The sequence below is a fragment of the Podarcis vaucheri genome (assembly GCF_965113315.1).
Source record: "Podarcis vaucheri genome assembly, chromosome: 3".
Classification (NCBI taxonomy): Eukaryota; Metazoa; Chordata; class Lepidosauria; order Squamata; family Lacertidae; genus Podarcis; species Podarcis vaucheri.
The window spans coordinates 97,776,936-97,790,595 of record NC_138761.1 but is presented as its reverse complement, the minus strand read 5'-3'; the positions used below and the strand labels follow the sequence as shown (position 1 = coordinate 97,790,595).

The window sequence follows — 13,660 nt, the reverse complement described above, 5'->3', positions numbered from 1 at the left end:
TGACAGGCAGTATCAGCAGAGGCACAAATTATTTGAGGGTGGGATGTGCTCCATTTCTAGACTTCCAAATCATATGAAGCACCAGCTTCACTTTCGCAGTCAGGACAGGTAAGATTCCGCATGAAAAGGTGGGCTCCCTTTTGCACCGAAGTAGAGTCCTGAGTGAATCACGGCTGTATACTAACTAAAAACGAAAGACTCCTGCTAGGTGTGTTCTCTGTGTGTGTTGTGTGCGCGCGCGTGGGGGCTGCTAGTGGGTGCGCCTTTGCATAGGCAACCGAGCGAGTCCTCGCGCCCTTGGCAACCCCGGGCCAATTTTAGTTTCTCGGGAAATGGAAACCGAAACTTTCCTCCTCCTCCTCCTCGCAGCCCCGCCGTCCCGTTATCTGCTCGCTAAAAAGCCGCCGGCTCGCTCCCCGCCGCGCACTGAAGCCTCGGAGAGGAGCGCCTGTGTGCGTAACAAGGATGATGCTCTCGCCTCCCCGCCACCTGCTCGGCCTCCTGCTCCGCGCTCTGGCCGCGCTCTGGAGCAGCCTGGCGCCCCTCTGGCTCTGGGGGGCTCCCGGGCGCCGCCTGCCCGCCCCGGAGAAAGGGAGCCCCTCCGGGACGCCGGTGCCGCTCAGCGTCAACTACCACTTCACTCGGCAGTGCAACTACAAGTGCGGCTTCTGCTTCCACACAGCCAAGACCTCCTTCGTGTTGCCCCTGCAGGAAGCCAAGAGAGGGCTCAGCTTGCTCAAGCAGGCGGGTGAGTGAGTGGGTGACCCGGGGCTGTCTGGCTAGCTCAGTGGCTTAGCGTGGGTTGTCAGCACCCGGGGCAAGGCAAGTAATTTGTGCCCCCTAACCCGTGGATTTGCGCACCCTAACCCCCAAATGTTGCGCCCGGTGCGGCTGGCCCCCCCTGCACCCCCACGCTACGCCACTGGGCTAGCTACCCACCTGAATAAAACATCGGGGGTACCCAAGTAAGCGCCGCCCCGCATAATCGATCACAAGATGCTGGGCGCGCCCACTATTTGAATAACAATGCCCATCAACTTTGGGCAGGGTGGGTGGGTGAGCCGACATCTCAAATATTTTATGGGGGACTGGAAGGGACCTCGTCCCCTAGGAGTTGGCTCCTGTACTAGCTAGATAGCTGGTGCTTTTCCTCCAGGAGGGAGTCCTGCTGTTTGTTGTTTAGGCAGACAGTAGTTCAACCGGGCAAAGGACCTCTTGATGTTTGTCTCCATCGCAAGTTCAAGTGGATTTGTCCCGGTGCGAATATGTATAAGATTGCAGCCTAGATTAATTGCACACGGCCTTTTGTTTGCAATAATTAAGACAATACGATTGTATTCCAAGACTCCAAAGTCTTCTTTTGTATATAATTTTATTAAGCTATCTGTTTTACAATTTAAAATACTCATTTTACATCCTCAAGATATCACTGACTTCCATTCTTCTCTTTCCGTGGTTCATTTTACATATCATAAAGTAAAGGTAAAGGGACCCCTGACCATTAGGTCCAGTTGCGAACGACTCTAGGGTTGCAGCGCTCATCTCGCTTTATTGGCCGAGGGAGCCGGCGTACAGCTTCCGGGTCATGTGGCCAGCATGACTAAGCCGCTTCTGGCAAACCAGAGCAGTGCACAGAAATGCTGTTTGCCTTCCCACCAGAGCGGTACCTATTTATCTACTTGCACTTTGATGTGCTTTCAACCTGCTAGGTTGGCAGGAGCAGGGACTGAGCAACGGGAGCTCACCCCGTCATGGGGATTTGAACCGCCGACCTTCTGATCGGCAAGTCCTAGGCTCTGTGGTTTAACCCACAGCACCACCCGCATCCTTTGCATATCATAAATCCCTTCATATTTTACACAAAAAACCTGTACCATTGAGTACAGTCTTCCATTATTGCATCCATCAAAACCATTTTATACTGATGAATTTGTCTTAATGCTGCCAGCATGTTCAGCTGTACACAATTATTTCCCATATATTCAATAAACTTTAAACATATGTTCTTCTTGTTCTCTTATTCTATATGTTAAGTTTGTGAGCTGTGCATAAGCACGACTCTGGCCTCTTCTTGACCTGCAGGGGCCCGGCACTTCCTGTCAGCCCTCGTGACAATACACACAAACACATACACGCTGCATGTGCAATTGTCAGAATATGCTTTCGACTTACTCTCCTCCCCCCACACCTACTTCTGCATCCTAGGCATGGAGAAAATAAACTTTTCAGGAGGGGAGCCGTTTCTGCACGAGAGAGGAGAATTTGTTGGGAAGCTGGTCCAGTTCTGCAAGGAAGACCTTCAGCTGCCGAGCGTTAGCATCGTGAGCAACGGAAGTATGATCAAGGAAAGATGGTTCAGATGCTATGGTAAGAGAGAGCGCAGGAGAATCATCCAGTTGGAAGGGGCCGTGAGGGTCATCTAGACCAACCCTCCCTGCTGGGCAGGAAGCTTCCTCCTAATGTAGGGCTCAAACCCACGACCCTGAGATCAAGCATCTCGTGCTGTACCTACTGAGCTAGCTGGCCATAGATGCTTTACTTTACAAGTAAAAGAAATAATCTCCCATTTACCACAGAAGGATAAACACTAATACAGTAGTACCTCGGGTTACAGACGCTTCAGGTTACAGACGCTTCAGGTTACAGACGCTTCAGGGTACAGACTCCGCTAACCCAGAAATAGTACCTCGGGTTAAGTACTTTGCTTCAGGAGGAGAACAGAAATTGTGCTCCGGCGGCGCAACAGCAGCAGGAGGCCCCATTAGCTAAAGTGGTGCTTCAGGTTAAGAATGGTTTCAGGTTAAGAATGGACCTCTGGAACAAATTAAGTTCTTAACCCGAGGTACCACTGTACTAATAGGGACCCTGTTCTCTGAATGTAAATGGAGCCAATGGAGACAGTCTATCCATGCACAACAGGACAATGACCTATATCCCTACAACAGCTTTGGGACGCGGGTGGTGCTGTGGGTTAAACCACAGAGCCTAGGACTTGCTGATCAGAAGGTCGGTGGTTCTAATCCCCATGACGGGGTGAGCTCCCGTTGCTCGGTCCCTGCTCCTGCCAACCTAGCAGTTGAAAAGCATGTCAAAGTGCAAGTAGATAAATAGGTACCACTGCAGTGGGAAGGCAAACGGCGTTTCCGTGCACTGCTCTGGTTCTCCAGAAGCGGCTTAGTCATGCTGGCCACATGACCCGGAAGCTGTACGCCGGCTCCCTCGGCCAATAAAGAGAGATGAGTGCCGCAACCCCAGAGTTGGCCACGACTGGACCTAATGGTCAGGGGTCCCTTTACCTTTTACTCTTTGCTTTTGCTCAATAGCATTTGATGCTGAATGCACGACTACTCACATAAATTGAATTTTCAGCACAGCCTTTTTGTGCACATTTTGGTTTTTTGTGTGCATTTTGGTAGTCAATACATTAACTGGTAGTCTCTGGAAAAATGAGCTCGTTTATTCACTTGCTTTGATGCTGTGCTTATCTGTGGACCTTGGGTTGCTGGGCTCTTGGCCCAGAGAGGGAAACTTATCTGTAAGCTCTGGATAGTTGCCACCTATGGCCTCACTAGGCAGGTGAATGGGTGGGAGGGTCTGGCATGCTGCTTTGTGTATAAGGAATGTGTTAAAGTTTGCTTGGGTGCGGACAAGTCACGGTGCCCTCCCACATTTGTGGTGTTTGTCCCGTTTCTCCAAAGGCAGTGGAGCTCCAAAGGCTTTCACTCTTTCCTATACTAAAGCACTAGAATTGACCACACTGGCATTTTTGACATACGACTTTGGTATCTCTGCACCAAACCACTCCAATGAGCTGGTGCATCAGGACAGCCATTCCTCAAGAGGCGTGAACAGCTCAAGGCTGCCTCTCCAGACATTCTGAAACCTTGAACAGGAATCTTTCTCTAGGGTAGCAGAGATACATGACGTTTTGTTTCAAGGCCCATTCTTTTTCATCTGTTCGAAAATGTGTTATTAGTCCTTTATCCTGCTTAACCTTCATCTAGTGGCTGTGAGCAAAAAAAGAGATCACATTGTTGATTTGGGGGGTGTTTTTCTGCTCCGGTGAGATTTCCAGGGTTTTCTCTCACACCAGGGATGCTCTGAAAAGGGTTAGGGATGAGAAAATCTGGATCGAGGGATGGGGAAGTATGAGGAGGATGTGTGAACTGTGGAGAATTAATGGAGGCACCAAAGCTTGTTGTCTGCATTACCCAGCAGTATGGATGAGCCCTAATTTATTTCTGCTTGTTTTTGGCCTCAGCTATAATTTGCTCTGTTTGGGCGATTGGATACCTGTTCAATTAATTAATTAAAAGCATCTAGGTTTATTACTATTTTAGTAAAACTCCCATAAGTTTGCCTCTTCCAGGGCAACCAGCAAGAGGGGCAGTAATGCATTAGATTTGTTGAATGAATTAATTCATGGTTGTCAAAATAATGTTGAGCTCGATTGACGCTTTGGTAAGGAATTTATAGATAAATGGAAGAACAGTTAATTACAATCCAAAAGCACATTGTGTGTTATTTTCTGGTCCAGCCTGTGAAAATAACTTGGGATTGAATAGGATATGAATCATTGGCCCATAGTGTGGATCAAGGCTGGCCCAAGACATTTTGCCACCTGAGGCAGACCCCAAAGTAGCCCCAAGAAACAAGGGGTGAAGAAAGATCAACATCAGGAACTGCTGCCCTGGTGCATCCTGCTGCCTGAGGCAGTCACCTCACCTTGCCTCATGGGTGGGCCGGCCCTGAAGAAAGATCTGCATTGGGATCTGCTGCCCCTGGGGCTCTTTCTACCTGGGGCTCTTGCCTCACCTTGCCTCATGGTGTTCATGGGTGAACGTTGTCTCTTTCAGGGAAATACCTAGACATACTTGCAGTGTCGTGTGACAGCTTCTGCGAGGAAGTCAATGTTTTGATTGGCCGTGGGCAAGGGAGGAAAAGCCATGTTGAGAATCTCCAAAAACTGAAGAAGTGGTGCCAAGATTATGGTGTGGCTTTCAAAATAAACTCCGTGATTAACAGATTCAACATGGAAGAGGATATGAACGAGCACATCAAAGCTCTAAACCCTGTCCGTTGGAAGGTAAGAACCTCTTCTTTTCAGCAAAATGCTTTCATTTCATTATAAGATTTCTTACTTGCCCTTCACCGTGAGATCCCAGGACACATTAGAACATAACGGCTGTGTTCTACCTCCACTGTTTGAGGCAGCATATTCCTAAATACCAGCTGCTGTGAATCGATTCAGCAGAAGCAAAAAATACATGGTATATACAGACCAAAAGTAAAGTAAGAAGAAAGGATAATGTGCTCAGCGGCAGGTATATATCTCCCTGTCTCTGAGCTGCATCTTGAGTTCTCACATGGCTCACAGGAGAAAAACACCAGCTGCGGTCATGTTTGACTAGAAAGTACAATAATGTTCTCGTGAATCCAGGAAGATTCTGCACCAATAAAACTCTATCCCTGACAGAGGATTGCTGCAATGCACTCAGGTTCTGCTTACAAGTTTCCTATGAGCTTCTGGTTGACGACTGAGAACAGAGTTCTGGACTAAATGAAAGTTTGGCCCTAGTAAAATAGAACTGGTTGTGTGGCTCCTCCCAGTTCTCAATTGGGCCAGGAGCTTCCATTCATAAAGCAGACTCGTTGCTTCAGAATTTACGCCCGACACAGTGGTGAGGATGAGGCTAGACATACAGCTGCACAGTCCCTTTCATCACGTTCATCCTCTTCACACACGTAACGCCTGAAGAGACTGATGATTCTGTTGCTGCTCTAGGAGGATAATGGACCTACTGGCTGGTGTGGGTGGCAAAATGCTGTGGGTGTGTTTTCTCATAGGTGACAGTAAGTGAGCCTCCAGTCACTATCGTATAGTTTAAAGGTAAAGGGACCCCTGACCATTAGGTCCAGTCGTGACCGACTCTGGGGTTGCGGCGCTCATCTCGCTTTATTGGTAGAGGGAGCCGGCTTACAGCTTCCGGGTCATGTGGCCAGCATGACTAAGCCGCTTCTGGCGAACCAGAGCAGCACACGGAAACGCCGTTTACCTTCCCGCTGGAGCGATACCTATTTATCTACTTGCATTTTGATGTGCTTTCGAACTGCTAGGTTGGCAGGAGCAGGGACCGAGCAACGGGAGCCCACCCCATCGCGGGGATTTGAGCCGCCAACCTTCTGATCAGCAAGCCCTAGGCTCTGTGGTTTAACCCACAGCACCACCCACGTCCCTTATCGTATACTTTACCCGTGGTCTATTACTGTGTAAAAAGAGACTATCGAGAGTCTCTCCATCAGATCATTGTTTTGCCGCGGTGGTTGTGTGACTGACAAACATCCTCTCTTAATCATACACTCGGCTGTCTCACAGGTATTTCAGTGCCTGCTCATCGAAGGAGAAAATACAGGGGAAGAGGCTCTGAGAGAAGCGGAGAGATTTGTCATCAGCGACGAAGATTTTGAACGATTCCTGCATCGTCATAAAGATGTCTCATGCTTGGTGCCCGAATCTAATCAAAAGGTAAAGTTCTAATGTGGACTATTCATCAACTCTGAGAAAAGACCTTTTTATCTTGAAAACTAGAAATGCTAATGGTTTGGTTTTGTATTTTGAAAGGAGCTTGCAGAAAAACGCAGGCACAAAGTTTCCTGCTTTTTCCCCTGCTGGAAATGGGGGCCATGTCAGCTAGAATTCTTGTAAGCTTGCAGCGCTGTATAATAAGCACTCCAGATGGGTAGGGCTTGGGCGGATAGGTCTATCAGTGGAAAACATTAAGCCTTAACAATATCCTGGCATTGCAGCAGTGTTAAAGCAGCTTCTGATACAGTCTGTTTCATCAGGGAGGGTAAAAGGTAAAGGAACCCTGGGTGGTTAAGTCCAGTTGAATTCGACTATGGGGTGCGGTGCTCATCTTGGCTTTCAGGGAGCTGGCATTTGTCCGCAGATAGCTTTTCCAGGTCATGTGGCCAGCATGACTAAACCGCTTGTGGCGCACTGAGCCCCGTGACGAGTGCCATAGCACATGGAAACACCATTTAACTTCCTGCTGCAGCGGTACCTATTTATCTACTTGCGCTGGTGTGCTTTCAAACTGCTGGGTTGGCAGAGAGGGTAGCTTTGTTGGTTTACTCACTTCTTAAACATTAGCTCATTTTTTTTCAAAATAGTTAAGAGGACAAAATTGCGGTAGTAATAGAGCTGTTGTTGAGGAATGCTGTCATGTATTATTTTATAGCTGTGAGGTATAAGAGAAGAAACTGGGATTGGGTATAGAATTCAGCATTCTGAAAATCTTAGGGGGTTCCCCCCTCATTTAATGTTTGAAGATAAACCATCCCCTTTATGTTTTCTCTCTGTTGAATTTTAGATTGAAAGCACTTTAAGACAGAGCGATCCCCTTATACCCAATGAAGTTGTTTTTGTCTTAAAGCATAGATCAGTTCTATGCAATTTATATACAGGTTTAAGTTATTAGAAAAACAACAATCCTATAGCTTAGATAAAATCTGTCATTATTACTGCTCACCAATCTTCAAACCTACAGAAATGTTTTTTATTATTATTATTTTCTCCATCCCCCTTTTTATTTAACAGATGAGAGATTCATACTTAATTCTGGATGAATATGTAAGTTGTTTTCTTTTGTTGTCTTATTTACCCCCCCCCCCAACCACAACTTGAAATGTTCATTCCATCTATGGGGCAAAATATCAGCCTTTTCCCTACACTTACTTGGCTGGACAAGTCTCACTTAAATCAGTGGGGATTGTTCTTTCACAGCCCCATCTTTACCTGTCCCACATTTGATGTCACATATGAAATCTGCGGTGTGGTCTGGGGGAAACTGCCTCACAGGCCAAATTAGGAGACCCACCTTGCCACTGTTCAAGATTAACCACATTTTTGGGTTTGAACTAGGGTTACCAGATGTCCCCGGTTCCCAGGGACAGTCCCCGGATCTGTCCCCGGACAAATTCCATCCCTAGAATGTCCCCAGATTTGCAAATCTGTCCCTGGGAAACGTGGCAGCGGCAGCCTCAGCAGCCCAGAGCCAGCCTGGTAGCACAATTGGCTCTGGCTGGCTTCAGGAGCTGCCCGCTGCCGTGGTGCCCGCCATTTTTCCTCACCGGAAGTCCCCATATGATGTGTCTTGTGCACATATGATATGTCTTGTGCAATCTCCTGCCACCTTCCCTCTTTGTTTTGACTGATCGGGGGAAACTCGGGAGTTGCAGGCGGGTGGCTGTTGCCCATTTTTAAAAAACTCTGCATTTATGTTTCACAGGGTGCGAAAGAAGGGCTTTGCACCTTTACACAATATACACGTGTGCTTGGGCCCAGGGTCTTTTGCCTCAGCATCCCCACTACTGACTCCCTACTCCCTACTCAGCTTTAATAATAATAATAATAATAATAATAATAATAATAATAATAAAGGGTATGTCCCCGGATTCATTGAAAAAAAAATCTGGTAAGCCACAGTAAACTGTGGTTAATCCAAAACAGAAGTGATAGTTTTTGATCTTCTTGTGACTGTGCTGGTGGAGATCTACTGAAGCTTATCCCTGTAATGTGTGAATGGCACGATGCAATATTTACAATTCTAGTTTATATTTCATTATGATAAAATTTAAGTAAAAAGAGGGAATGGTACACCCTGTGGAGAAACCCAAGGAAGTGCTGCGCCCCAGTGCAACAAAACAAAACAATATTGGGATACTGCACAGATACCGGCCATGTTTTTTTTCACACTTGGATACCGGAAGTCTTTATTCATTTATTGAATTTATATCCCACCTTTTCCTCTGTGGAGTTCAAGATGGCTTATATAGTTCCTCCACTCCTCATTTAATCCCCACAAGAACCCTGTGCGGTAGGTTAGGCTTAGAGGGAGTGACTGGCCCAAGGTCAAACAGCGAGCTTCATGGTTGGGAATCAAACCCTGGAGTCTCCCAGCTCCTAGTCCAACATTCTAATCACTGCACCACCAGCTTTTAGATGGGGTTCGTGAACAAATGACTGTGCTTGGCTGTGCAGCTCTGGAATATAAGTTGATTGAGCTTGAGCCTTTCTGCATTTTGACGAAATACAATACCTGTACCTGAGAGGATGGGTAGAACCCCTGTCCCTGAACATTTCCCGGTGTGCGTCTAGTGTAAGGTTATCAGATTTTTTTTCAATGAATGCGGGGGCACTTTTCAGCTTCAATGGATTTTGTATGGGGACTGATTTGTAAATCCAGGGACTGTCCCTGGGAAACGGGGACATCTGGTAACCTTAGTCTAGTGGTTAAGATTTGTGCTGTCAGCATCCTGAGATTTTAATTCCTGACCACACCAATGTATCAATTTGTTGTTGTTGTTGTTGTTGTAGTTGTTGTTGTTGTTATTTACCCTACCTAGGAAACCTACAGCCCAAATTGCTCAACCATACATGCTTTCTGAAAGTGTGTTGTTGTTTTTTTTTATGGGGGGGGGCAGTTGCACATCTCATTAAAAGTGCATGGTTGTAATGTGACAGCAAATTCTGTTATTGGCTGGAATGTACATTTCTATTACCTGTTCTATTTCATCTGCATACACAAGTACTGCAAGGTGGTCTCAAAGGGTTGTGTAAAAATACAGTGTGGCAGGGTAAAGGTAAAGGGACCCCTGACCATTAGGTCCAGTCGTGGCCAACTCTGGGGTTGCGGCGCTCATCTCGCTTTATTGGCCAAGGGAGCCGGCGTACAGCTTCCGGGTCATGTGGCCAGCATGACGAAGCCGCTTCTGGCAAACCAGAGCAGCGCACGGAAACGCCGTTTACCTTCCCGCTGGAGCGGTACCTATTTATCTACTTGCACTTTGACGTGCTTTTGAACTGCTAGGTTGGCAGGAGCAGGGACCGAGCAACAGGAGCTCAACCTGTCACGGGGATTTGAACCGCCAACCTTCTGATCGGCAAGTCCTAGGCTCTGTGGTTTAAGAGTAGGAAATGGATTTATTTAAAATGTTCCTCCGTGGATCTTCACTGCATACTTTACATACATTTGGAGTTAGGCACCAGGGGTGTTCCAGCAACTTTAATCTCAAGTGATTGGGATGTGGGTATTTGTTTTGTGGGATCTGCTATATATGTTATTAATTCTCCTCTCTGTCCACCCCTCACCCCAGATGCGTTTTCTAAACTGTGCAAATGGCTGGAAAGAACCTTCCCGATCTATCCTGGATGTAGGTGTAGAAGACGCAATAAAATTCAGTGGATTTGATGAAAATATGTTTTTCAAGCGAGGAGGAAAATATGTCTGGAGCAAAGCAGATATGGCACTAGAATGGTGACCAAACCTGTCTGTTTACCACATGTGCACTGAAACCATGAACAGTATCCATTTCTTCCACCCTGGAGAGAGAACGATATATATTTTAGCTTCTTTGGGTGTGCGGCAGGATTTTAATGACTGTGGACTGTTGCAAGCAAAATAGGTGTACATTTCCCCACAAGTGGGAATTAGCTTTCAGTCACTGTATATTTAAATAATGGCTTGCACCGGCAACAAAAGCAGCACTGTGTATACATCGGCTTGGATAAAACATCTCCCCAAAGACTCAAACACAGAAGAAGATCTGAACTGCCACACCAAGTCTTCCCAAGACTTTGGGTTTGTAGAGGAAGACTACATATTAACCAGCAATACCTAACGTCAGTGATTCTTAAACATATAAAGAGGAAGGCCCATGGTGTCAAGGACACAAGCTCTTAAGATACTTATTTGTATGCACGGAGGCAGCTGTCATCAACACTTTCAGATAAATGCTGTTTAAGTCGAAGATATAGCTGGGCATCAAGCAGACACAGACATCACTGGAGCATTACTAAATTACCAAGAGTGAAAAGGTTGTCTTTGGCAAAGACTTTAGCAATACATAGAAAACTAAATATGCTACCGCCAAAAAACCAGGGGAACTCTCAAACAGACTAATGGCCCAGCAGTGGCTAATGTGGCATTGGAACACAACAGAACAAATAAAATGGCACAAGCTTTTAAGAAAATATATATAGGTGTGATCGCCATTTATTCCATGCACCAGCAATGATCCGTTAACTCTGGCTGGACACACGTAGCATTATTATTTTGTAAAAGGAAACTATAATTCATAGAATTGCAGAGGTGGAAAGGACCTTGAGGATTGTCTAGTTCAACCCTCTGCAATTGCAGGAATAGGCAGCTGTCCCATGCAGGGATCGAACCTGCCGCGTTGGTGTTATAACCGCCCTACTGAGCTATCTGGTAACTTCTAGATACTGTGCTGTGTTGCACCCGATCCAGTTGCTTCAGCTGTTGAGAGCACAGCAGCTAGACTACTGATGGGGGCAGAGAGGGCTGGCAGTGTGTGACCACTCTGCTAGATCACCTGCACTGGCTGCCCAGGTTCAAATCTCTTGTATTAATATACAAAGCCTTTGAACTACTTGTGTCCAGGATACCTTAAGGGCTGCCTGAGTCCTTATATCCCAGCTCCATCACTGAGATCATTTGGAGGAGCAGGATTTGTCCCCCGTGTTTCAGAGGTCCAACTGGCCTGGGCTAGAAGCCAGGTGTTTAGTGATGCTAAATGTGTGGTGTGTTTTTTTGGGGGGGTGGGCTATTGGGTTGTTTTTATTTTTATTATGTCTTTTGTGGTTTTATATCTTGATTTTATTCTGAGACCCCCGGGTATAGGGCGGTATATAAATTCAATAAATAATGCTATGGAAAAGACGTGCCTATTTGGTTTAAGTTTTATTAAGATTAGGCAGGCATCTTGAAGATTATTTTGTATTGTTTCATTCTGTATATATTGCCGTACACCACCTTGATGTTTCTGATGTGACATATAAATACTTTTGTAAACTAATACAGGCGAACGGTCATAAAACTGGAAAAACCATTGCTTTTTTCTAGTGATTATGTATTTTTTGTGTTTTTATATTGTGATTTTATGTTGAAGCCACCCGGAGAACTGTGGGTATAGGGAAGTATACAAATTTAATAAATAACAAACAAACAAACAAACATTAGTGTTGTTTTTCTTAATAAGATGGGGGATTACATGCGCTTGTGTTTTTGTGTGAGGGATGGAAGTAAAAGCAATAAAAAAAAAGGCTGGTAAAAGAGAATGTGGCGCCATGTGCCTTGCAAAACGCAAGTCTCCTTGCGCAACATAATATTCTCTCCCTCTCACCCCACCGCCCCTAAACCAAGGAAGGAGAGTCCACCACAGAACAGATGCCAAGTACCTCCACACTCATGCCTAGAAACATGGGATGCAGGAAGGTTCCTTATACCAAGACAAACCATTGGTCCACCTAGTTCAGTATTCCTTACATTGGATAGCAGTGGCTCTCCAGGGTTCCAGGTACCTGGAGATGTCGGGGACTGGACCTGGGACCTTCTGCATGCAAAGCAGATGCTATACCATTGAGCTACGGCCGTTGTCTCCTCCCTGCCAATGCCCCATGTCCCTCTACTTCCATAACCCTTGGCGAACTAGCTTGGAAACAGGACTTTGCCATAATGATGAAGCAGATGGTAGCCCCAGTTCATCTGGGTGGGAAAACTACAAGACCAGGGACTCGAGGGACACTGGGAGGCTGATGCTCCCCTGCACTATTTCTACCTAAGAACTAGGGCTGGGAGATATCTGGTTTTCAACATCGCAATATGTATCACCAGTTAAACATTGCAATATACCCGAGATAACACAACGTCCAAAATAAGGATGGAGCTGATTTTCAACATTGCAACGTATCGCCAGCCAAACATCACAATATACTGATTTATCACAATGTCTGAAACAAGGATGAAGCTATGGAGCGGCATCAGCTGGCTTCACAGTTTTCCCCACATAGTTCTTTTTGCATAGCACACACGCACACACACACACACCATGTATGTAATATATTGCCAGGTCAAAAATTATGAAAGCAACATCATGATATGGACTTCAAACCAGTTTTGGATGATATACCGCCCCGCCCTAGCGCATATCCTGATTCAAGTTATATTGCCGGGTCAAAAACTATGAAACGGATATCACAATATGGACTTCAAATTGATTACTATGAACGATATATCGATACAGCGCCCAGTCGTATCCAGGACAAACATCATGACAAGGGGGAGACCAGCTTGGCCCTCATCCATTAGTCAGTGAAGGAGCCGCTGTAGGGAGCTTGCTCCCCTCCTCTCCCACCACCAGAAAGAACACTGGACTCTCCTTCCTGGAGATTCCTGCGTTGCAGGGGGCTGGACTAGATGACCCTCAGAGGTCCCCTCCCACTCTACAAGTCTATGATTCTATGGATAGCAACTGCCAGAGACCGTGAGATTGCAGGCCCCAAGCACAGAGCATGCTCTGACCATCAACAGGGCTGTTGGCCTACATGTGAGTTTTGAGCTTGTTATTGCTGCTGTCAACAACTTGTAAGCTGGCCTGAGAATAACTGCATTTCAAAGACAAGCCTAAAATCCTCCAAAAAAATCATCATTTTTTATTTGTATGCCACTTTCCCACAGTTAAAAACAATACTCAAGGCGGCTTACAACATGACAAGATTTACATAATTACAAAAACAATAAATAAACCACATCAAAAAATACACAACCAAACGGAAAACAATTTCCACATAATTCAA

The 13,660-nt window shown here is 46.0% G+C and overlaps 1 protein-coding gene and 1 long non-coding RNA gene across 2 annotated transcripts in view; one reads left to right on the top strand and one right to left on the bottom strand.

Annotated features, from left to right (window-relative positions):
- LOC309528344 overlaps window positions 1–13,660 on the bottom strand; it is a 1,081,412-nt gene that overhangs the window by 1,006,316 nt on the left and 61,436 nt on the right. The gene's annotated exons all lie outside the window — the stretch shown is intronic.
- On the top strand, window positions 21–11,984 carry RSAD2 (radical S-adenosyl methionine domain containing 2). The gene is made up of 6 exons (XM_082215633.1): window positions 21–748; window positions 2,206–2,367; window positions 4,857–5,086; window positions 6,377–6,526; window positions 7,601–7,633; window positions 10,159–11,984. The coding sequence occupies exons 1-6, from the start codon at window positions 466–468 to the stop codon at window positions 10,321–10,323; spliced, it is 1,023 nt and encodes a 340-aa protein (XP_082071759.1). The 5' UTR covers window positions 21–465; the 3' UTR covers window positions 10,324–11,984.